This window comes from Moschus berezovskii, chromosome 15, assembly GCF_049115385.1.
Source record: "Moschus berezovskii isolate FMDL1 chromosome 15, NW_MosBer_1.0, whole genome shotgun sequence".
Lineage (NCBI taxonomy): Eukaryota > Metazoa > Chordata > Mammalia > Artiodactyla > Moschidae > Moschus > Moschus berezovskii.
Window position 1 is genome coordinate 22,808,829 of NC_142474.1, and position 24,926 is coordinate 22,833,754.

General features: G+C 50.5%; 1 protein-coding gene across 1 annotated transcript; it reads right to left on the reverse strand.

Annotated features, from left to right (window-relative positions):
- On the reverse strand, positions 1-23,959 carry XKR7 (XK related 7). Its single transcript, XM_055425396.2, has 3 exons — positions 23,376-23,959; positions 2,442-2,644; positions 1-956 (listed from the first exon to the last, which is right to left on the reverse strand). The coding sequence occupies exons 1-3, from the start codon at positions 23,957-23,959 to the stop codon at positions 1-3; spliced, it is 1,743 nt and encodes a 580-aa protein (XP_055281371.1).
- Positions 23,960-24,926: the final 967 nt, after the last annotated feature.

The following is a 24,926-nucleotide window of genomic DNA, read 5'->3' on the forward strand; positions in this document are numbered from 1 at the left end:
CTACACCGAGGTTTCATACTCCAGCAGCTCCTGGGAGGCCCCGATGCTCCGGTACTGCAGGCGGGGCGTTGTGGGAGAGGAGTACTCCAGCGCCAGGATGGTCTTCCGGAGCCGGCGGTCAATAAAATGAGCATCCCAGGCGGGGTACTTCTTCCGAGGCAAGTCAATCCGAATGACAGGCCCCTCTGTCCGCAAGGTGCGGGCCACAGGTGTGGGAGGCATGCCAGGCCGCACCTGGAAGACAGGTGGCGTGGGGGTCCCCGCACGCTCGCCTCCCACGGAGACCCCATCCCGCTCAGGGCCTGTAGTCCTGGGCAGGGACCTTGGGGGACTTGTGACAGCGTCGGCTGGTGGGCCACAGGGCCCTGGGGCCTTAGGGAAGATGCAGCCGGGGGCCTGGGGACTCAGCATGGGCCCGTTGGGGTGCAGGAGGCAATAGTAGACACACATGAAGAATACACCCAGCGCAAAGCTGGAGGCCACCACACAGACCAGAATGAGCGAGTGGAAGTCGGTGGAGAAGTTGCGGCTGGAGTACCAGAAGCCGGTGAGTGCGGCGTTCTCCAGCAGAACGATGCAGTAGTAGAGGGTCACGCGGCGGCGGCTGCGGCCTTCCTTGACATTGAACCAGCAGAAGATGTAGATGATGCCCACTACCATGTTGTAGATGATCTCTTCCCACTTGGACATGCAGAAGTCCGTCTCACCCTGGATGACCCAGAAGGTCATGACACACCAGTGGGCCACGATGAAAATGCCAAAGTAGAGCTTGTAGACACTGGCGAAAAGTGCAAAGGCCAGACTGCGGGCCGCGATGGCAAACAGGTGCCACAGAACCTGGGCCACGGCGCCCTTGTAGGACAGCTGCCGCTTGTCGTCCCGTGAGTCCCGCAGCACCTTCTGGTAGGAGGCCAGTGTCCAGGCCAGGGACACGAGTGAGGCGGAGATGGAGAGGGCTGTGGAGACAGGGTGGGGGCGGGGGGGGGCTGGGTTAGGGATGGGTCTGGGTTGGGGTCTGGGGAAAGGGGGAGGGGTCTGGGTCAGGAGCAGGGTTCTGAGGAGGTATGGGGGGCAGGATCTCTAAATCAAGAGGGGTGTAGGGAGGGTCTGGGTAGGTGGTCTTCCAGAACACGGATGTAGGGCTGAGAGTGGTAGGGTTAGGTGCTTCCACAGGGGTGGGGACATCAAGGGAGAGGGGAGGTGGGTGATTTTGATCTCTGAAAGGGTCAGTGCAGGTCTCTAGTAGGGGGCTGTTAGGGTTCAGGGGTCTTGGTGGGGGGGTGGGAAAATAGGGTCCAGGACTCTGGGAGTGAAAAGGAGGTGAAGAGGCAGGGTCATGATTAGGGAATGGAGAGCCAGAGGGGACTGTTAGAAGCTATAGGCCACCAGGATGAGGCTGGGGCGTGGAAAGGAATATCCAAGCTGAGCACAGCTGAGCGCATGGGAAGAAAATGCCGGGTGGGAAGTTTTGACGGGGGCCTGGGACCCTGGGCAAGGGATATCCAGGGCACCTGAGAGATGGTGATAGTCTTTTGAAACACTGAGGGTGTATCAGGAAAAGTCCAGGTGGGAGGAGAGTGGGGAGCCCCAGGGAGACAGGGAATGTGGTTTTTTCCTCTGACACAGGTGACGCAGTGGTACAGAATCCTCCTGCTAATGCAGGAGATGTGGGAGATGCCAGTTCAATCCCTGGATTGGGAAGATCCTCTGGAGAAGGAAATGGCAACCCATTCCGGTATTCTCGCCTGGAAAATGCCATGGACAGAGGAGCCTGACGGGCTACAGTCCATGAAGTCGCAAAGGGTCAGACACGACTGAGAGACTAGCACAGCACAGCAAGGTGGCTGTGTGGGGTGACTACATGGGGACCAGAACAAAAGCTGGGAGGAGTCTCCAAGGGGGCTGAAGAGCAGCCAAGGGTGGGACGGAAAGGCTCTCTGGAAACGGGTGGTGACTGAGAGGGTCTGAGGCAGAGCGGTCCCCAGGAGATGCAGGCTGGGATGGGGACAGTCTAGGGAAAGAAACGGACAGGGAACTTCCCCGAGAGCCTGCAGTGTGGTGATGGGGTCAGGGGCCTCTCTGGACTTGGCAGAAGTGGGGTCTCGTCTGCCCTGGCAATGGGGAAGGGAGAACGGCAGGGGGCCTGAGAGGAGGCAAGGAGGTGAGGTGGCGGGGCGTAGCTGTCTCCTAACATTGAGAGTAAGTGGGCCATTGGCGGGGACGTGGGGGGTCTCCAGAGGCCTGGAAGATGGGGAGAGGAGAAGGGGCGGGGCCTCTAAAACCCGGATAGCGAGTGGGCCAAGGGTGCGGGAGTGGACAGGGCCTCCGCAAGGGGCCTTAAGCCCGGGCAGCGGACCAGCGGCGCTGTCCTCTGAATCCTGGAGACAGGTGAGCCGCCGGGGGCGGGGCTCCGGGGCGCGCAGGCGCGGGGCGGGGCTCACCGGGCAGCAGTTTGGGCGCGCCGCCTTCGTGCACCACCAGGCTGAGCTGCAGCACGAGCTGCGGCGCGCTGCGCAGGAAGGTCTCCAGCAGGCGCAGCATGCTCACGTCGGCGCTCTCGAACAGCATCCGCCAGTAGAAGTGGCGCCGCAGCCGCTCCCCGCGCCAGCGGCTCTGCAGCCCCAGGTACACTGTGCGCAGGTACCTGTGGGAGGACCCGGTGCTCAGGACCTCGGGCTCGCGCGCGCTCGGCCCCCTAGCCCTCGCCAGCAAGTGCAAAGGGCCGGGACGTAGTGAGTGTAGCCCTGGGCAAGTCACTTACAGCTCTCAGCTTGTTTCCTAGGCTGTGAAACTGACATAGCAAAAGGATCTCCTCATAGAGCTGTTCCCAATGGGTTCACTAGCTTGAAGCACTGGCACACAGCAAGCCTTTCATACAGCATTATCAACATCACATTATTGCTGTGACGAGTTAGGTCCTGCTTTCTTTGCAGGATTCCTGACGCTCTACCCTGAGCTTACACTAGCCCTATTATTTTCCCCATTTTATAGACGAGGAAACTGAGGTCCAGAGAGTTATATCCCTTGTCCAAGGTCACACAACTAGGAAGCAGTGGAACCAGGATTCAAATCTAACCATTAAACAACACTGCCTCTCACTGTAAGCCCTAAAGAGTTGCCCACATACAGGTTCAGGCACCGTTTGGGTACTAGCCTTCAGTTCTGTTGCCAGCTTCCTGGCCTTTCCCCCAACCCCACCTCTGAGTGCCCAGTTCTCCCCATAGGGAAGCTGCTCAGAGATCCCCTGGCATTTGAAACTTGGCTGCTTCCTCTGGTGCCAAATGCTCACAACAAACCTGACAGCTCCACCTGCTTTGCATGCATCACAGATGCTCACGATGCTCACGTTCATCTTCATGGAACACCTTGCCTTGCCCTTCAATCCCCATCCTAGCCCTAAACCTGGACAAGTCTTGCTTTTCATCGAAGGCTAAGCTATTAGACATGACTTCTTTCAGGCAGCCTCTGCTGACCACCCGCATCTGAGGTAAGGGGATTTCTCTAGCATCCCTCCAACATTGCACTTGTCACAGTGAGTTGTAACTGCCTGGTTATGCATCCATCTCCCCCAGACTGACCTCCATAAGGATGATTGGTTGGCTTGCTAACTGCTACACCCTCGGTTCTTTGGTAGATGCCAATCCATGTTGACTGCAGGATTGCAAACTTGCTTAACTGAATGGAACTCTGGTGACCCTGTAGAAGATATGGAAGGTCGCCTGAAGACTTGACTTCAGTTCCTGACTTTGTTTCTAATTTACTGGATGATTTTGAAGAAGATCTTCTCTGAATCCTAGCTGATCCCATCTAAAGTGGCTGTGAGGATTAAATGGATGAGAGACTTTCCAACTATAAAGTGCAATGCCCATTAGGGTGACAAAGGAACTGTCCACACAGATCCTGGCCCTGGTTCCTTGCCTAGCAGCTTCACTCCTGGCAAACTCAACTCCCTAATTCTGAAGCACAGGACCAGTGTGCCCTCTGCTGAAACCAGCGAGGGCTCCCCTAGGAGTCATATTCCCCCAGATCAGGGGAGAAAGTCCCACCAGATTCAAAGGCCATATCACCTGAATCTAGAATCAGGGAGTCAGGGATCTGGGGGGTCTATTCCCACATGTGAAGTGCTGGCATTTCCAGGATGTTCTAGGGTCAACTGTGTGTCACCAGCCAAAGGGAGGAAGGAAGCACGCACAGTGCTCCCTGGAATTTGTGCTCAGCTAAAACCCAGAGTTTCCCCAAATAGTATCCTGGTCTGAGCAATGGCGTGGCCCTCTTTGGGCCTCAGCATTGCCATCTGCCGACAAGAAGGATGGGGTTGATGACGCTGAAGATCCTTTCAGAGCTAATGTTCTGGGACCCAAAGTGTCCCCAAAAAACATGGCCAGAAACACCCATTTAGGGCTCTCCTTCTAATCCCTGAGTCTTCTCAGGACCAATGGGTGGGGTAGACGCACCCTCAAGTGTGACACACTATGGGATGACATCAAGGACAGGGAAGAGGGCTGTTCCCTCAGAAGCTGACTCAAGAACTGCAAAGGCCCCGCAGTCTAACTTTCCCATCCAGCACTGGAATCCCTCTGGAAGTTCCCAGCCTGAACAGGGATACTCTACCACCTGAGGCAGAGCCTTCAGTTCTGAGCAGCTCAAAAGCCAAATTGTGTTTCTTCTGATTGAGCAGAAATTCGCCTCCCTCTGATTACTATTCTTTGGACCCCTGCCTACCACCACCCGCCCCCTGCAAGGATCTCTGCAACTAGAATATTCACTTACATAGCAAGGGTATCTTGACCTCTTGCTGTGTGCTAGGCCCTGTGCCCTTAAGTATCTCATAGTCACATGAGAGAGAGAGATAAGCTAAGAGCTGAAACAGATGCTCTAAGATGCTGTGGAACTCAGAGAGGAGATGGATAAGTTTAGCTGGAGAAAGGGGTCAGGAAAGATGTCCTGGAGGAAGAAACATTTGATCTGTTTTAAAGCAAGCGTGGGAAGGTGTACGGGGAGCACAGAAGGGTATTCCATGTGGAAGATCCAACTGAAGTGAAGGTATAGAGGCACAAGAGAACATGGCTTTTTAGGGGAATGGCCGTGTTTTGCCAGGCCTGGAAGTAAGGGTTTTCCTGGGCCTTTGGAAGACTAGAATTGTGAAGGGCATCGAATTTTTGGAACGAAGAGTTCATACTTCATTCTAAATCTGAATTTGGTCCCAGAATCAGGGGTGATATGATCAGCTCGGTGGCTTAGAAAGCTCACTCTGGAAGGTTGGCTTGGAGGAAGGCCAGGTGAGGCTGGGGTTGGTCCAGGCATGAGTTGACAGGGCTGAGTTAAGGCAGGCCACAGAGGAAGGGGCTAAGCACAGAGCTGGAGATGCCAGAAGTGGGGGCAACTAAGAGAGAGACCAAGATGACCCCCAGAGCTTCTGAGGCCCCCAAATGCACACCAGGTGTCCCAGCCTCTGTCTCCCTGCTCCCCATTCCCTCTCCCAGTCCTGTGGCTCTGGCTTTGGACAGGAAGGAGAGACCAGCTGGTCCAATGTGAAGGGGCCTGGGGAGTTGGGGGAGGGCAACACCCTGGAAGTTTCCCTCAGGCTGGAAGACCATCTGTTTCCTGGCCTAGGTCAGCATGAGGGAGGCCCCGGCCCTGCCAGCATCCATCACCAACTGACAGGCTGCCTGCCCAATTCCCCGCCCACTCCTGCCCCCTCCCATGCCAGCTCCCAACACCCATGCCCCAGCGAACTGCAGACAAAGGGCTCACCCAGCCCAGGGCTGCTGTGGGCTGGAGCAAGGAAGCAGGAGGGGAAGAGAAAGACTTCTGAGACCCAAGAACACTGGGTCAGCAGGGAGCACGGAAAGATCATGCTACAGTCTGGGGGTAAAAGGGTCTCCGTTTAGCCTCATTCTGCCCCTTTTGGCAACAGGACCAAAAATCGTGGCTGTCCCTTCCAGTCTGCACTAAACACTCATTGCCAAAGGCCTGCAACGTTTTCATGGGCCTGGGAAAACGTCTGAAGCCAGGGAGGAAAATTGGCTCTAAAACACAGGGAAAAACTGTAGAATCAAAATTAATAAATGTTTAATTAAATGTCTGCAAAATAGAACATCATATCAGCCAGTCAACTGCAATTTGGCTTTCATCTGATTATATATAATTTACACTCGATGTTTGATATGGCTGCATTTTAATATGCTTGATAGATAGATGTAGGGCCCATAAAGGTCTTAAAACAGCCCAGCCCAGGACACGTAACCTAATTTCCCTGGGCCTCAGTTTTACCTTCTCTAGAAAGGGGCCAGCACTTGCTCTCCTGTCTACATCATAGCCACTGGGGCGAGGATCAGGAGACAAGGTGGATATGCTGGGTGTGGGGGTTTGCCCTTGCCCTGGGTGCTGTGCGGCCTTGGCTATTCTACCTCTCTAAGCCTCATGTCACCCTTTGTTGTGAACATTTGTAAACTGTAGGGGGATGTGCACATACAGAGGGGGAGCATGTGCTGGGTGGAGGCCTCTGGCTCCTCCTGATCACCAAGCAGCCTCTCTTTTCACTGAAATGTGGTTGACGTACTAGCAGCCTCCCTTAAAACCTCCTCCAGGAAGCCCACCCAATTCCATTCTATGTGGAAGAAGTTGATTTTCACCACAAATGGGACTGATGCCATCCACACAGGACATCCTGTCTCAGGGAAAAGAATCCAGCCTTGGGGGCAGTGCCTCTGCTCTCCTGCAAAACACATCCTCAGTCTGTCTATTTGCTGCCACCACCCTGGTCCAGGTCAATATTATCCTCTGCTTTCTCAGACCTATATTCACTCCTGCCCCCCACCTCCGCCTCCTGCCCCAACCCTGTTCCCGTAATCCATTATCCACATGGCAACCAATGGAATATTTTAAAAACTAATCATGTCAGATCATGTCATTCCCCATCTCAAACCTTTCCAAGGGCCTCCCTCCCACTTGGAGTAAAATCCAAGCATCTCCCCTTGGCTTGCAGGCCCTAAACCATCTGGTCCTGCCTGTTTTCTCTTACCTCATCTCAAACCACTGTTTCATTCACGCCCTAGAGGTTCCTGGAACCCAGCCCAATTTGTTCCCGACTTCCAATCTTTGCACTTGCTGCCTGCTCTGCCTGGAGCCCCCTTTCCCCAGATCCTCCTGTGACTCCCAGGTCTCCTCCTCAGCTCCCAGGTTACCTTTTCAGAGAGGCTCCCCAGGCCACCCATCCCATGTCAGCCCCTCTGCTCTCACTGAATCCCTCTCGTCTCATGTCACTATGTCATTTTCTCTTAATATACCTTATAAAACAATCTTATTTATCAATTTACACTACTGTGGTTCACTGAGGGTTGGGACCTCATCCATCTTGGTCCCCACTATATCCTCAGCATCAGTACCTGTAGTAGGAACTCGATAAGTATTTGTTGAATGAATACATGTACATGAGTGTTTGCAAGCATCTCCCTCCTGATCTTGGCAGCCCTGGAGCTTCTTTGCCTGAGTCTGCATAGAGCTGGAATATCTGTCCTTCCTCTACCAAGAAGCCTTCCCTGATGTTCCTCGCTAACTCTGACATCCCCCCCGCCACCCCGCAGCCTTAAACTGCCTGAGGCTGGTGTGTGACGAACCTAACAGACAGTTTCTACCACCCCCATTTTACCGGTGAGGAAACAGGTGCTCAGAAGTCTTATTTTAGATCTAATTTGCTGACTCCCAGTCTTGGGCTCAGAGAAGACTGTCTGGGAGGAAATTGGAACAGTAAGTGTTTATAGTTAAGGCTGGGGTTGGGAGCAAAACAAGCAAGGCTGGAGAAAAGAGAAATCAGCAGTGGAGGTGTGACATCCCTCCACTCAAGGATCCAAAAGGCTGTCTCCTCAATACCGTCCCCTGCCACGGGCAGGCAGCTGGGCAGGAGATGGACAGAGCTCATTCCCTTCTCCCCAGGCCCAGCATCCCCCAGCACTGAGGGCTTCTCTCTAAGAGGCAGAAGGGAGAAGGATGAGGGATCCCACATCCCTGAGAAGCCCGGAAGCTTCTGGGCCCAATGTCAGGGTCACCCTGTCTGTCTCCTGTGCTCCTGGGTCACCCCGAGCCTCTGGCACTAGTCAGGGTTGCTGGCATTGGCCTCAGTCTCTGTGCAGATGGTCAGCCTGGACCCGTCGCTCTGTGGTCCTCCGTCCCACTTCTTTGTGGGTCATCGTCTCCGTCTCTGGCTCAGATCAGCCTGTCGCTGTGTCTGTCCTGTGAATGCAGGGTCAACCTATGTATGTGTCTGTTCTTCCATTACTGTCCATCAATCTACTTGTCTGTCTGTCAGTGTCACCCTGGGACCTTGGGTCAGTCCTGTTGTCTGTCCTAGGACTATAGGTCACTCAGTCTTTCAGATACTATGTCCATCTATTAGTCAGCTTGACCCTGGGGTCCTAAGTCAGCCTACCTGTCTCTCTGTCCCTTGGATGTCAGGATAGCCTGTCTGTCCCCTTGGATACCAGGTCTGTTCTTCTGTCTTTCTGGCTGTTTCGTGGATACTGCCTGTCGGTCTGTCTGTCTTTCGGTCTCTCCGTGGCTTGGTCCGTCTGCTGGTCTGTTGCTCAGCTCGTGGCTCGCGTGACTGCCAGTTTTCCGGCCGCCCTCTCTGCCTGCTCCCCCTCTCCCGACTCCAGGGCTCTCTCTGTCTGTCTGCGTCTCTCACATCCTCGGCGCCTCCATCTGTCGATCTCGGCGTTTCCGAGTGTGTGTTCTTGTCCCTCTCCACACCCCCTCACAGCTCTGGGCCAAAAAACACAGCAGCTTCCAGTGGCTCCCCCACTCCTGCTCCATCCAGGAACAGCCCTGCACCACAGCCAGCTCTGCTGGTCTCCAGTGTGGGTCCGGCTTGCAGGCTCTGGAGGGCGACCAGGCAAGGCTGCCGGAACACTGGACCAACTGAGCCCACTGCCACTCTGGCAGTCTGTATGGGGATAGTGTGCAGGTATTAATAACAATAATAGCTCACACTTATTGAGCACCAACTGTATGACAGGCTCTGCTTTTTATACATAGCGTCCATTCCTCACAGCAAATCTTTGGAGTAAACACTATTACTATCCTTATTTGATAGTATCCCTATTACTATCCTTATGAAGAAGCTGAGACCCAGAAAGGGACAGCGACTTGTATAAAGTCACCCAGCAAGTTTGCACCAGACCGAGGACTCAGACTTGGCTCTCCATGGGCCCTTGCTCCAGGGAAGGTGCTTCGGTTGCTTGGAGGGCATGCAGAGTGCTGTCCAGAAGGACCCATGTCAGACGGGGCTGGACCTAAAAGCTTTGTCTGGAATTATGTGGGCTTAGAGAAACCTGGGGGGGAAGAAACAATTTTGGTTGGAGAGTCAGGAGATCCAGGTCCAAGACTGGGTCTTTCTGGGAAAGTCCAGCCCCTCTGTGGGCTTTCAGTTCAGTTCAGTCACTCAGTCGTATCCGACTCTTAGCGACCCCATGAACCACAGCACGCCAGGCCTCCCTGTCCATCACCAACTCCCGGAGTTCACTCAAACTCATGTCCATCGAGTCGGTGATGCCATCCAGCCATCTCATTCTCTGTCTTCCCCATCTCCTCCTACCCCCAATCGCTCCCAGCATCAGAGTCTTTTCCAGTGAGTCAGTGGGCTTTAGTCTTCCTATAAAATAGGTCCCAGTAACCTGATTCTTGCTTGCCCCAGGGAGTTTTCCTTAGGCCCATCTCCCCACCAATCTAGTTCCGATAACATTAAGACCCTACTGCTGTGTCCTGAACCCAAGCATTTCTCTCCATTTCTGTGTTATTTCTCTGGTCCAAGCCAGCCAACCCCACGCAGCGGTAGCCTCTGTCCCCCTTGATCTCCTTCCCTCGATCCTTGCCCTCTTAGACCATATACTTCACACAGCAGCCTGAGGGGTTCTGTAAAATCCTCCATCAGGTCATGTCACTCCCTACTCCCCTTAGAAGAAAATCCTCACCTTTGGGGCCCAGTGTGATCCAGCCCCTGCCCACCTCTAAGACCTCATCTCCCTCTACCCTCCCCATCTCCCCCATCGACAGCTACACTGATCTTGCTTCTTTGTGAACACCCCAAGTTCTTTCTAGCCTCAGGGCCTCTGCCTAAAAAGGGCTTTAACAACACCTGGCAGATTCTCATTCTTTCCATCTCAGCTCAGTGTCGCCTCCTCAGAGAGCCCTTCCAGATCCTCCCTGCCCCGCCTTCCAAAGCACTTCTGCCCCTCTGGCCACTTTCTATCAAGTTACCCTATTTTCTTAATAACATACATCACAACTGAAATAATATACATCACAGCTGGAGATGATCTAATTTACTTGCTTGCATATTTCTTGTCTGTCTCTCCATGAGTGTGGGGACCATGCTTGTCCTCTGCTATGCCACTAATGCCTGGCACATTGTTAATGTTCAGTATATATTTGTTGAATTCTTGAGTGGGTGAATAAGGAGTATGAATGTATTTTATAAGCCCCCAATTGAAGGCTGTCAAGCGCAGAGGGAAAGAGTCAATCTTGAGAGTCAGGGAGCCCTGGGTTCAGATCCTGATGCTGTCATTTATTGTCTGTGTAGTTTTGGGCAAGTTGTGTCCGTCTCTGAACGCCTCCGCTCAATGCTCACCTTTTCTGGGTAGCTATGAAATCAGAAAGTGGTGGGACTTCCCTGGTGGCACAGTGCCTAGGGGTCTGCTTGCCAACGCAGCGGACATGGGTTCGATCTCTGATCCGGGAAGATTCCATATGCCTTGGCGAAATTAAGCCCATGTGCCACAACTGCTGAAGCCTGCGTGCCTAGAGCCTGTGTTCTGCAACAAGAGAAGTCACCACAATGAGAAGCCCGCACATCACAACCAAGGAGTAGCCCCTGCTTGCCACAACTAGAGAAAACCTGCACAAAGCAATGAAGACTCAGGGCAACCAAAAATAAAATAAATAAAAAACATTAAAAAAAAAAAGAAAGAAGGTGGTGATTTGTATAAAATGCCCAGCCCAGTGCAGAGCACTCAACCAATAAGAAGTTTTAAGAAGCTGACAGACTCAGAGGCTCCAGCAAGAAGAGGAGGTCTTGTAGTTTCTGGTGGGGCTGAAACCTATTCCTCGCTGACTTTCCCTGGTGGTGACGGAATCTGTCCTCAGAAGACAGAGGGCCAGGGAATTTCCTTCAGGACAAGGTATTCTTCGGGGTGTTTGCCCTCCTCCAGAAAATAACAATCACTCACCGAAGACCTTCTGTAGGTACTTTGCTAACAGCCTCAGTGCAGCTTATGACATTTTGTGGGCATGATCCCCATTTTCCAGGTGAGGAAACTGAGCCTCAGAAAAGAGGAGGTTCACTGACATTAATTCCCCCAGCATTTTTGAGTACCTACTGTATGCCAGGAGCTGTACTAAGCACTCTCAGAAGCAAGACAGACCTGATCCACTGGGTGCTGTCTAGCAGGGGACCTGGATGTTAATGAAATCATCATGCAAACCTGAAACAACAGACATTCTGTGGCTTCTCCACATGCTCCAGCCAGCTTCTGTGCTCCAGCGCTGAGGAAGGCAGTGCTGTTAGGGAAGGGCCCAGCTGGGGAAGAATGTGGTAGTCAGGGAAGGCTTTCTGAAAGAGGTGGCTACTGAGCCATGATCTGAAGCAGGCACAGGAGTTAACCAGGTAAAGGGAAGAAAGGGGGTTTCTGGCAGAAGAACAACATGGGCAGAGGTCCTGAGTTGGGAGGGAGAAGTAAGTAGTCAGAATGGCTATAGCTCCCACAAAGGAGACGAGGAAGCAAGGGATGAGGGGTCCATGGTGAAGCATTTAGTCTTTATCTGAAGCCAAAGAGAGGTTTTAAACAAGAGGATGAAGATCACGTGAGATAGCACATGATCTTCTGCATTTTAGAGGGAGTACCTTGGCTGTAGGGAACAGCTTGGAGGGAGGCAAGGGTGGAGGGTGGGAGACCAGGTACCAGGTAAGAGGTGAGGATGGCCCAGACAGAAGGGATGAACCTCAGAGATGTTTAGCAGGCACTTGGAGAAGTGACTTGCCCAAGGTCAATAGCCAAAAGCATCAGAATTGCACCTCAGGTTAGGGATGGACAACTCCCCCATTTCACTGCAGGACATGGATCAAGCTGAGGACCTAGATGTGATCTGTATGTTCCCTGGGAAACACTGGGCCTCCAATTATACAGCTACCTCACCTGTACTGTAGCCAAGTATGCTCCTGAGGGGAATGGCCTTGCGGCTCCCTCCCCATCTGTCCACCCGTCAATGCTGTGTGCTCCTGCAAGGATGCAAAATGGGACCTTCCTGGGGTTGGCAGCCAAATGAGTCATAAATGTCAGTAAAGGATGCAATCTCACACGTTTGGCTCCCGTTTCGTGTGGTGCTGGGAGCTAGGCTGTCTCCTTCCTCCTTAGCCGCCCCATGCAGAGACACAGCACTTTTTTTTTCTGGGCTAAGGCCAAACATCTCCCTGCCACTAATTTTAGGCTCCGGCTGAAGAGCTGAGACCCTCTCTCAACCCACCCACTGCAGTCAGCTCCCAACCAGTACTTCTCTCTTTGCCTGGCAGAGAAGCAGGTAGCTCTTCTCCAGCAAAGTGTTTGGGACCAGGTTCCTGCCTCATGTCCGTCACTGTTTGAGCACAGCCAGATCTCCTTCCTTCCTGGGGCCTCACTTTCCCCATCTGTGAAATGGACACACAGCAGAGACCAAAACCCAGGACTCCACATTCTAGCCCAAGGCTCTTTGTTCCCCCTTTTCCTGAAATCCTTGGGCAACATTGGGATGATGTGAGCCTGTGTGGGAGAGGGAGTTAGATCCTGGTCTCCTGGTGACATCTGAAGGTGCTTAAGGATCAAGGCAGGGAAAAAAGCACATTTTGTTTGTCTCTAGTTTGAGGGATCCTAGATCGTAGAGGGGCCGAGCTGATATTATTAGGGACTCTGGGGAGTGATAGAGTGGTGTCCTGTCTAAAAAGGCAGCTGTCCCTCAGCTCCAAGTGATTGCTGCCATGGGAAGGGAGAGTGTGAGGCCAGTATGGCTGGAATTTCAATTTTTCAAGAAGAGCTGGGAATTAGGATATTTATGCAAAAAAACAAAAAATGAAACAAAATTCAATTTGGAAATGTTGGCAACTAATTTTAAAGCTACCATATGAATTTAAAAGAAATTATTTCTTTTTTAGGTATGGTGACAATATTACATACTTTAGTTAAATTTTTTTAAAGTATATTTTTTAGATGTACTGAAATATTTATGGATGCACTTCTATACACACACACATGAAATTTCTATCACTGCAGAAAGTTCTTTCAGATGGTGCTGGCCAGGAGTTGATCATACTTGGAACAGGCTGGTGGTACATGGAGGAATCATTATCCTGTTCCCTCTGCTTTTATATACTTAAATTATCTCCATATTAAAGTTTCATTAAACAGGAGGGGAAAAAATACCATGTGGGCCAAATGAACACATTCTTAGGCTGAACTTGCTCTTGGGCCACTGATTTGCAACCTGTGGTCTGGCAGATAAGTGTCACAAAGCCCTCAAGTCAGATCCACAGACTCAGAACTGTGAGGGGCTGTAGGGATGACTGGTTTATCCTCCAAACTGAAGGCAGGAGGCCCTGCTCAGCTCCTCTGCCAAAGCCACTTTTGTCTGCATCCATGTCTGGTGACTGTGGAGCTCACACCCTTGGGGCAACCCTCTTTCTTAGGGGCAGCTTGATTGTCAAGGTGATCTTCCTTCTTATCAAACAGCTTCTGCCTCCCTTTAACCTTTTGTCACCTATCCTCACACTGTCTCTGAGTCACAGATAAGTCTTCTTCCCTGAAAGAGGGGTCCAGGGGTGAGGTCAGGTCCCTTGATGCCCTTCTCCCAACCCCTGAATTGTTACTAAGTAAGTAGGATGGGCTGCTACTTGGGCCAATAATAATTGGTGGTAAATATTTTCTGAGAATATAGTATGTGAAGGCCCATGCATTTATATTATTTCAAGACATCTTTTTTTAAAATAAGTGAATATGGTCATTTAAGGTAATGATGGTTCCTTAAAAAAAAATTATTTATTTATTTGGATGCATAGCATGTGGGATCTTAGCTCCCTGACCAGGCATCAAACCTGTGTCCTCTGCTTTGGAAGCGTGGAGTCTTAACCACTGGACCACCAGGGAAGTCCCTCAAAACATCTTCACAAGAACCTTAAGGGGTGGGTTCTATCATCCCATTTCACAATACAACTAGAGCTCCAGCTGGTGGGGCAACTTGCCCAAGGTCACCTAGCGAGGAAGCCATGGTGCCATGAGCTGTACCACAGCTCCAAGCTCTCAGCTACTTTGCTGTCTTGTCTGAGTCCTGGGAAAACTCATCCAGGATTCCCAAGGCCCCCGCTGAACTTTACAGATGGGGTAGCTGAATCCCAGGCAGTGAAATGTCTTGCTCAAGATTCTGATTTTAGAAACAGACTCACAGACTTCGAGAATGAACTTTTGGTTACCAGGGGGTAAAGATGAGGAGACGGATAGATTGGGAGTGTGAAATCGACAAGTACACACTGCTATATTTAAACTAGATCATCACAAGGCCCTACTGTATAAGTCAGGGACCTCTCCTCAATATTCTGTAATACCCTAAATGGGAAAAGAACTTGAAAAAAGAATAGATACATATGTATGTATAACTGAATCACTTTGCTATACTCCTGAAACTAACACAACATTAATAATCAGCTATACTCCAATGTAAAATAAAACTTTTTTAAAGTCACATTACTAATAGTAACTTTTAGTCAGAGAGGAAGAACCCAGAATATTAACAGTGGGGAAGAAGTTCTGATTTTCAAGATTCTATTCAGTTCATATGAAAATTTATTGAGCACTTACTGCATACAAGGAACTTTACTTCCTCTGTCTCCCAAGTCAGCCACTGGTGCATCCTCCTGGGAACTCAGTCCCAGGGTTGCTCCTACTATATCTTGTACTAATACATATGTATTGCCTTGAGCCTGCATTTCTTCACTGACAGTTTGGAAGGCTGCAACTGCAGATGAAGGCCTAAGCAGACCCCAGTGTCATGTCTACACAGTGAAGTGCTCCCACATGGCCTCAGCGCTCCCCACTTCAGCCACGGATGCAAACCCTGCTTCAACAGACTTCATGTTCTGAGAATCTCCAATGCAGGCTCGGTTGTTTCAGTTGTGTCTGACCTTTTGTGGCCCCATGGGCCATAGCCTGCCAGGCTCCTCTGTCCATCGGATTTTCCCAGTAAGAATCCTGGAGTGGGATGCCATGCCCTCTTCCAGGGATCTTCCTGACCCAGGAATTGAACTCGCTTCTGCATTGCAGGAGGATTCTGTACCACTGAGCCACTAGGGAAGCCCCAAGAATCTCCTATGGACCTCATCAAAGCTGGCTGGGTACCAGGCCACCAACAGCAACAGAGGGTCTGCTTGGAGTCACTCACCATGGGGGACAGAGAGAAGAACGAACGAGGCTTCAACTCCCCAGGGGCTTGTAATCTGGTAAGAAAACCAACCAGGTGGGCAAGGATCACAACAGAATCTGATCAGGACAGTGAGGCTAAGAGGAATGAGTAATTGTGCCTGGGGGGAAATCTAAGAGGAAGAACCCAGAATGTGTTAACAGTAGGTATTTTATACAAAATAAAATTTAAAAAATACTTTTCTGACTTTTTCTCTTTCCAAAGCAATACATGATTATTTTCTAAGAATACACTTAACTAGCAGAAGGCATTATGTTTTGGTAGTTACACATGTGGGCTTGGGAGCCCGACTGCATGGCTTCCCATGCACTGGCTTTGCTACTTATGTATTGAGAGGCTGTTTCCTCTCTGTGTCTCAATTTCCACATCTGTAACAATAAACCAATAACTCTAGCTAACACTAATCTAGAACGTATGATGTTTTGAGTACTGTGCAAAGCAAATTCCATATATTAATTCAATAGCCCTCACAAGGGACATTTGGTTATTATTCCACTTCACAGATAAGGAAACAGGCCCAGGGAGGTTAAGTGACTTGCTCAAGGTCACACAGCTTATAAGTGGCAGGGTCAGAGTTTGGGCTCAACAGTCCTTATTCTACATTATCGCACTCCCAACCTGACAGGATTGAAGAGGAATGATCTAATCTAAGTCTCTAAAATTATAGTTATAATTTTTAATAACATCTGATTTTTTACAAACAGGTTTTTAAAATGTGTATGGGTAAAATGTATATATGTATTTCTCGGTTAATTAAAAACCAGAGTAAAATCTTCAAGTGATATAAGAAATACCTAGTTAATAAGGGAAAAGGCTCTCCTAACCCCACCTCAAAGCCCCCGGAGATCATGAGTGAGGACAGTCTTCTTTGGACCTCTCCTGTGCTGCCTGAGGTTTCAACGAGCGCATACAGTTCCTTTTTAAACAGACAAACAAGCAAGCAATTTCCACTTTAGATGAAAGAACAAACAACAGTCTGTCTCATTGAGGGGGTGGGAGTTGGGGTCTGAGGGGTAGAAGGTGGCACGTGTTGGGTTTGTTCAGGGAAAGCTACTCCGAAGAGATGGCTCTTTTTTGTTGTTGTTGTTGCACCTTGCAGAATGCAGAATCTTTGTTCCCCAAATAGGGATGGAAACTGTGCCCTCTGCAGTAGAAGTGTAGGGCCCTAACCACTGGACTGCCAGGGAATTCCCAGAGGTAGCATTTGAGCTTGGCCTTGAAGGGAGTGCAGAGTTTCACTGGGTGGAAGTTGAAGGGCGAGGGAGGTGTTGCTGAAGGAAGGACAGCAGGCAGTTGCTCAAGGCACGAAGGAAAAGAGCGAAGGAAAAGAGCGTGTGGCTTATGGGGGCGGGGCGGGGATCGGGGGTGGGAGAGTGGTGAGAAGATGAAAGGGCAGGAGGTAAGGGGCTTGACACCAGGTTACAGCTATAAGACTCGCTCGATGGACAGAGGGGAGCCAGGGCTGGCCCTCTGGCTACAGAATGGCAGGGTCAGCTCTGAGCTTTAGAACTATCATTCCAGCTGCAGGTGGAGGCAGGATGGGGAGGGCTAGGTTGGGGAGGGGAGGGACTGGAGGCTCATAGGATTTCCCAAGGGAAGAATTCCGAGGCCCTTACAAAGGCTGAGTGGTGAATGGAGAGGCCAGAGTAATCCCAGCCCATCTTCCTTCCTCTCCCTAGGGATCTTCGCCCCAGCTGCCGGGGGGTTCAAAGCCATTTCCTGGCAGCCCTCCCTCCTCCCCCAGGGCTTCTCCTGTGTGGTCTTTATAGATCAAACAGGGGACACTGGGCCCAACTGCCGCCGCTGTGTCTGTTAGGGGCTGCTCTAATGGCCTGTTGCTGCCAGCTGGGCAGAGAGGGGAGGACGGTGGGGTGGAGAGCATCCTGGAGAGGGGTCTCCCAGGAGGTGGGTGGTGACGCTGGACTGCAACAACCCTGCAAGGTCAGAGCAGGGAGGGACCTTGCGGATAGTCACAGAGTTCAAGGGGTTGTAAAACATGTTTCAATTGTAGGGCTGTCAAAACAAAATCTTAGAAATGCAGTCATCATATCAAGAAAAGAGAAACTTGAGATGCTCAGGCTGAAATGAGGGCAAGAGGTGAAACACAGTTTGAAAACCACTGTGGAATCCAACTCCTGACCTGTTTCATAAGTAACAATACAAATAGTAATGGTTACTGAGAATTGAGCACTTCCTGTGTTCCAGGTCCTGTGTGACACATACATTCTTTAATTCACTACTCCTCCAGATCACACATGATAGATATTGTTAGGAAGACTGTCCAGTTTGCAGATGAGAAAGTTAAGGCACAGACAAGTTATACCATTTCCCCAAAATGACAGAAAGTGGCAGTCACAGGTAATAAGGCTGATTCCAGAGTATGAGTTGTTAACCCTTAACTGGCCCCAGTGGGGTAACTGACCAAAGAAGAAAAGCTGTCCTGTCTGCTATACTTGAAACAGGTCCCTCCCTGCTTTGCTACTGCCCTGGTCCAGCCCCCATCTTCTCTCACCTGAATCATTAAGCAGCCTCTCTATGGATCTCCGGACTTACCCTGGCTTCCCTCCCATCCTTTTTGCATCCAGCCGCCAGAGTGATCGTTGTAAAGCCTAAGTCCAGATCCTGTTCCTCCTCTGCTCAAGTCCTCTTGGGCTCCCCACTTTGTGCAGAGTGAAAACCCCAAACCTCCCCTTGACCCTGCATTGTCCAACCCCAGCCAACCTGTCCACAATCATTTCTTGCACTCTCCCCTCAGCTCTCTCCTCTGCCCTAGAGACTTCTTGCTCTGCTCCTTTCCTGTGCCTGGAACACCCATCCCAAGATGTCCACACAGCTCCCCCTCACTCTGTTCAGTCCTCTGCACATGTGCCCACCCCTCACAGAGGCTGCCCTGACCACCTTATCTTGAAGGACTACACTCTCACCCATTTCACTTTTTCCCTAGGGCTTACCACTTTCTTGACCCATTATATTTTATATTCTGTGTTATATTTTTATTAAATATTATGTTTATGTTAGGTAATTTATATTATATTATGTTTGTTTGTTGGTTTCTCTCACTAGAGTTTTGAGCTCCAAGAGGGCCAAGACTTTGTCTTGTTCACCACTCTGTTTCCAGTATTTACAGCAGTGCCTGGTAGACATCTGGTGCTCCATGTATTTGTGAAATGAATGGTTACAGATTAAATGCACAGCTGCCATGTCCCTATGGCTTCAGGGGCCTTCTAGGCCCTCTTACCTTCCTGCCCACTCCCAGACCACTTACTCAGTGAACAAACCTCTTTCCACAGGGAATAAAGCTCAGGCTGATGGCATGAACCACTGCCAGCGGTTTTGAATACTTAATGATGGGCCGGTTCTTTGCTAAACCCTTGGTATATTATCTCATGAGACCTTGAAACAACCCAAGAGGTGACACCATTATGGTCTCGTTTATAAAGGATGAAACTCAGGCACAGAGAGATTATGTGTCTTGTCAGGATCACATATATAATGTGGTACAGTCATGATTTGAATCGAGCCCATTTGAATCCAGAGTTCATGCTCTTAACCATTATGTGAAGAATAGTTTCCCAGAGAGGAAACCCAGAGCCTGGTGTCACACCAGGGAGGTCACTAATTCATTTCCAAACTTTTCTTGAGTGCAGAGCTTGTGAGGAGGCAGAGGGAGCAATACTGGGGCCCAAACATAGAGGGGGTATTAGAGGGAGGGCCTTCAATGTCCAGTTTGCCTCCTTCCTTCTTCTCCCTCCTGTTTGGGGTCCCCAGATCCCGACAGCCTGGGAGGAATCCCATGCCAGATCATCTCCCACTAATTGGCTTAACAAACTATGCTTATCTGGGTAAAGCTGGGGCCCAGTGAGTTTAAGATTAGGGAAAGCAGGATTCATGGCTTACTGCTCTGCTGCCCATGGGGTCAGAGGGGACAGGGTTAGGACTTTAATTGGCTTAACAGTGCTGAGTGGCTTAACAGCTCAGAGGGTTGTGCGGGGTGGGGAGGAGTGCTGGGCAGAAAGGGATGAATACACAGGTTGGTGTCCAGCCCACAGCCAGCTTCGTGTCTGACCAGAGGATCTGTGTGTTCTCTCAGGGATCAATCTGTTTCTGTGCTGGGCCATTGCTCTGGAATCTTCTAATGCAGCCAGTGTGAAGGTACCAGGGATAGAGCTTGGGCTTGGGAACTGGACAAAGGTAGGTGGACATCTCACCTCTCCCTTACTACCTTGATGGGTAACCTTGGGCAAGTTACTTGACTTCTCCAAGTCTCACTTTCTTGTCTTATAAATGGGTAAATCAACTGCCACCAGAGGGAAGGTTTCAGGGCAAAAAAAGGATCACACTCCTCGAGCACCTCGCATGGGGCCTGCTGAGGCATGGAGGGTGAACAGTGCCTGTGAATTCCTTCCCTTCCTCTCCCACCTCAGAGCCCCATTTTGCATTTAAAATAATAATACCCATTGTCTGAGAACAGAAAAACAAAGGACTTCAGTCAACTGCGAGGAGCTGGCCAGAAGGTACAAGGAGGATGGGGCCCAAGTTTATTTCATGTAGTTGACCTTATTTTTAAAAACCTTAATTAGTAGTTAAATACTGGCAGAATTCACACCCCCCAAAAAAAAACAATTTCTGATTTCTCAAGAGAAATCAAGACAACACCTGGTCCATGATTTCACATGGCACCATCAGCTGGAGCTGGGTAGTAGCGTCATCTTCTCTAGGCTTGCTTCATACTGTCCCCTTAACTGAAACCCATGTACTGACACAGGTCTCTGTTATCTAGCCCCTTAAATTATTCAAATTTTGATTCAGCATTGTATCAGTACAAGCATGAGGAGTTGAAAAATATCTTTAGGTTTCAAATTAATTTATTTGGATTAATATATTCAAAATTTCAGGAAGTAAATGACTGGCTAATCCCCCAGCTTTGATTCTGCAGGTCACACACACACATCTCCTTCCTCATTACCCCAGGTTCCACCCGTGAGAACATCTGCACCAAGTCCCACTGAACAGTGAAGCTGTTCTTTGTGGGAACCTTTCACATGGTAAGCAAACACATTGTGCCCACATTGCTTAGTTTCTAGGAATACCAACCCTGGTGGCTTCTCGTCTGCATTTGCCTCCATTTAGCCATATCCTCAGTCATCTTAGAATCCAAAGCTTTGGGGACAGAGGCCCAGAGGCTTCAGCCCTGATAACTAGACCCAGAGTCAGAATTCCAGAAAAGGGAAGGCTCTTAAGGTCATCAAATCTATTATTCTCATTTTACGTACAGGGAAACTGAGGCCCAGCGGTGGGAAGAGCCCTCACCCAAGGTCACCTAGCAAGCTAGTTACAAACCCACATAAAGTCTCCTGATCCCCACACTAACCCCAACACAGCACTTTTCTGACAATATGCACTGTCTCCCCATCCTTATCCACATAGTTCAACTCCCTCCCCCTCCTTTCCCATTCTTATCTCAGTCTAGCAGAACCCTTGACTTTCTATCATCCTGGAATCTTGGGATCTCAGACTCATAATTCTTTGAGCTTGGGGGACACTTTAGTGGCAGAATTGCAGGGTAAATAAATTGAACTTGGGCTTTGAAGGCAGAGATTCTTGAGTCCCAAAGCTTCTACTCTCTAGTCGTGTGACCTTGGGCAAGGATGTCCCCTTTCTGAGCCTCCATTCCATCATCTGTTAAGTAGGAATGATAATACAACCATGTTACAGGATTCCTAGGAGGGATACAGGAGATGAAGCAGGTAAAAAGGCAACCAATAGGCTGGTGCAAAGTGAGTGCTTAATAAAACAATTGTTACAGAACTGTAAATTAGGGGTCTCATGTCCAGATGTGATCAAAGAGAATGGAACTGGACAAACTGAAGCACAAATATCCTGTCTAAATTGTTCTAGGCCTGGAACTGTAGATGCCTTTTTTTTCAAGGGAGTGTGAGGACTTTAAATTTTTGAAATACTATACAGGCTAGACAAAACACTACTGTAGCCCAGGTTCAAGCCAAGAGCTATTAGTTTGTCATCCCTGCAAAATCACCTCACCCCAACCCCCTCACTTTATAAATAGGGTTGAGTGGAAATTGCTAGCCCTTTTATCTAAGAAACCATGGAGTTCAATGGACTCTCAGCCATCTGCGGCCACTCTCCTGAGACCCCCACCCCCACCCCGTTGTCATTTTTTGCTCTGTTTGAGGGAAATTCAGTTTTATGTTCAAGAGAAAAAAGTATTCATTCCTTGTAAGTAGATTCTGAGCATAGGGAGAAGGAGGTTTTGAGGTAGCCAGTGAGTCAAGGGGCAGTTGGCCCACTTTAGGCTGAAGGGAAAGGGGGATGAAGCTTTGGCTACCAAGAATAGGAAGTTACCATTTCAGAATCTAAAAATATCTTTCACCATCTGTCCACTCGGGCACAGAATGATAAATGCAGATTAGTTCCTGGATGTAGACATGAATATTTTTATGTGTCAAGCTAATAATAATAACACCACCTTGTGTGGATAGAGTTCCACCCACCTCTTCCCCCAGGGCAAACTAAATGGAATACACAGAACATCTAGGCAAAGCATAGATGGGGAAACCAAGGCAGAGAGAGATTTGGCAACATAACAAGGGTGACACAGCAAGTGAGCAGCTGGGACAAACCCTGGGAGTCCTGTTTCCAACCCTCAGCCCAGAACTGAATCTACTGAGTTAAGCAGAACATGTTAACAAGTAGTAGAATAAACTTAACAACAGCAATAATCACCCTTTACTCTGCAGTAGTATTAACTTTTTCCATGTTTTCCCCACATCTGTGATAATCATGATAATCTATTGCATTCCTAAAATATGTTTAGTCTGCAGGGCTCTTTTACAAAGACCTTCCCTCACCTGACCAACCCAAAGAGGTAACAAAATGTAATGGTAAGTCAATGAGATGAGAAAAAGAGGGAATCTCCCTCATTTCACAGGTAAGGAAACTGAGGCTTGGAGGGAGGAGGGGTTTGCCTAAGTTCAAATAGTAGGCAAGTTCATTCTGTCAGTACACAGTAGAGCCCAACTTACTAGAGAAATATAGACTCAAAGGAAACCCTAAGTTCAGAATTCCCCCTGTCTCCAATTAATTCAGCTCAGCTCAGCAGGCACCCTCAGTCCTGGCAGAGGAAGAACCCTAGAATTAGGCTGCTGTACAAAGCCTCAGTTTTGTCTTACTGTCCTAAGATGAAAGAACAGCTAGTGGCTATCTAACCTCAGATGTAAGATCCCATATCCCCATGGCCCTGTTTCTTTTGAGGGTAAGGGTAGAGACACTGAAGAAATCTTAGGAAGCAGAAAGAGCTAGACACCTTCTCAGCTGGTCCAGCACACCCTTTCCCAAAAGTCCAAAAAGTTTGGGGAGGCTGTTCATTTAGTTGCCTCAAATTCTGTTTCTCATGGGAGGTTGGGAATGGACTGCAATTCCAAACTGAGAATCTTTGAGAACAGAGAAGGACTTCTGGGATCTTTCCTAAGCCCAGGCTCAGACTCAGCACTCAGGCAGAGTGGAGTAGGACAGGGCTGGATGGAGCCCTGGGGCCCTGTTCCAAGCTTCATATTCATCTCCGTTGGCTCTGGGCCCTCCTCATTCACACACCCCTGATGATCTCTTTCTCATTCTTCTTGCCCCATTCCCTATCTTTAGTAGCCAGATCAGAGAGGGTGGAATGGAACTGAAGCTGGTCAGAGTTAGAGGGCAGAGGTCAGTGCAGAGCCGGCAGAGAAGGAATCAGAACTGTAATAGGGTGGGGCGGGGCGGAGGTCAGGACATAAGGGGGCGTGGAGGGTCATAGAAGGACTGGGGCGGTGGGCAGCCCCTTACCACCCCCACTCCTTCAACTCGGTTCTCTCCACCTGAGCTTCTCCTACCTCCAGACCTGGCCGAGCTGCAGGAGGTGGACGAGGGTCTGCAGCAGCCAGACGCAGAGGCGGCAGCAACGGCGGCGGTAGGTGCTGGCCGAGGAGGGCGCGGGTCGGGAGCCCAGCTCAGGACTGCCTTCTTTGGTCCGGAAGGCGACGGCGCTGTCCTTGGTGCTGATGACCGGCCCGCCGGTACCGCTGTCCTTGGTGCTGACAGCGGGTCCCGGGGCCCCCGCGGGCTCCGTATTGTCGTAGACGAACCAGCGGAAGCTGAGCAGTTGCACGACAAGCGAGGGCAGGAGCACAAACAGCAACGTGAGGCCGAAGTAGGTGTGCTGACCCTCCAGGTAATAGGAGGCCGCCAGCCACAGGTCCGTGGCGCCGTCGGAGAAGAACACGAGCAGCGCGCACAGCACCCAGCAACAGTCCCGCAGCTCGTAGCGCGGCCCCGGGCCCCCTACCCCCGTCACCCCGGGCCCCCCGGCTACCTCTGCCGCCTCCCCGCGCCCTCCTGTACTGCCCCGGGTTCCTCCGGCCGCCCCCTCCGGCCCCGGGCCGGCCGCGGCCACCGCTCCATCCGACTTCGCGGCCATGTTGGCGGAGCAGGAGGCGGGGAGCGACTTCCGGGCGGCGGAGGGGGGTGGGGTGCGGAGTGGGGAGGACCCTGTGCAGGCGGCTCCCGCCTCCTCTTCTTCTTCCTCTTCTTCTTCCTCCTCCCTAATTCTTCAATTATTCATTCCCCTCGGCGCCGCCCCTGCCTTCCCCCACGCCTCCTGGGCTGTGGCTGGATGGGGGCAGACCTCCGGGGAAAGAAGAGGGGGAGGGGTGGGGAGAGCATCCCAGGTCACCCTCTCCTTCCTTCCTCAGGGGCGTGGGGCTCCAGCCACATGCTTTCTGCCTCTCGGCCCCCCTCCCCACTCCACTTCCTTCTTTCCTCTTTTCTTCACCGTTCCTTTTTCCATCCTTTGCTCTTCATCTCCTCTGTTTACCTTTCGTGGTCTGGGTCTGAAGAGGGTAGGGGATCAGGGACTTTGAAAACAAGGGGCGTTTTAGGCGGGCACCCCGATAACCCATTAGTAATCACTCCGTGCTCACACACCACTTCCTAGTTTCCAAAGTGTTCACATATTGTTCCATCCCTTCCTTTGATCTTGAGAGGTCTCTTTTCTTATTGTCTTTTTCTTACTGCTTTGAAGCTGAGTAAACTGCAGCTCTGAGAGTTGCTCTCTTCCCATTCTCCTCTGTCTCTCCCTCAGGGACTGCCTTCATCTGGCCACAGCCCTAGTTGAATAGAGGCTGGGAAGGGGGCAAAATCAGAGGGAAAGGGATGGGAGGAAACGCCAGGTGGAGGAAAGAGCAAATGCAAAGGCCTAGAGGCATGAGACTGGAGGGCATGTTTTCAAGGAAGTCTGGATCACAGATCCAAGGAGATGGAAAGCTAAGAAAGATGGGACTAGAGAATTCCAAGGGATGCAATCCTAAAAGGCTGAAGCAATGGGCAACCATTGCAGAATTTAAGCAGGGAAGAAATATGATCAAATCAGTATTTGGAAAAAAACA

What these genes read in the sequence shown, in the direction of transcription:
- XKR7 (XM_055425396.2), bottom strand. Translation starts at nt 23,959, where the DNA reads ATGGCCGCGAAGTCGGATGGAGCGGTGGCCGCGGCCGGCCCGGGGCCG. An exon ending in CAGCTCGGCCAGGTCTGGAG is followed by an intron (nt 2,645 to 23,375) that starts GTAGGAGAAGCT and finishes GTCCTCCCACAG; the next exon opens with GTACCTGCGCACAGTGTACC. An exon ending in CGCGCCCAAACTGCTGCCCG is followed by an intron (nt 957 to 2,441) that starts GTGAGCCCCGCC and finishes CTGTCTCCACAG; the next exon opens with CCCTCTCCATCTCCGCCTCA.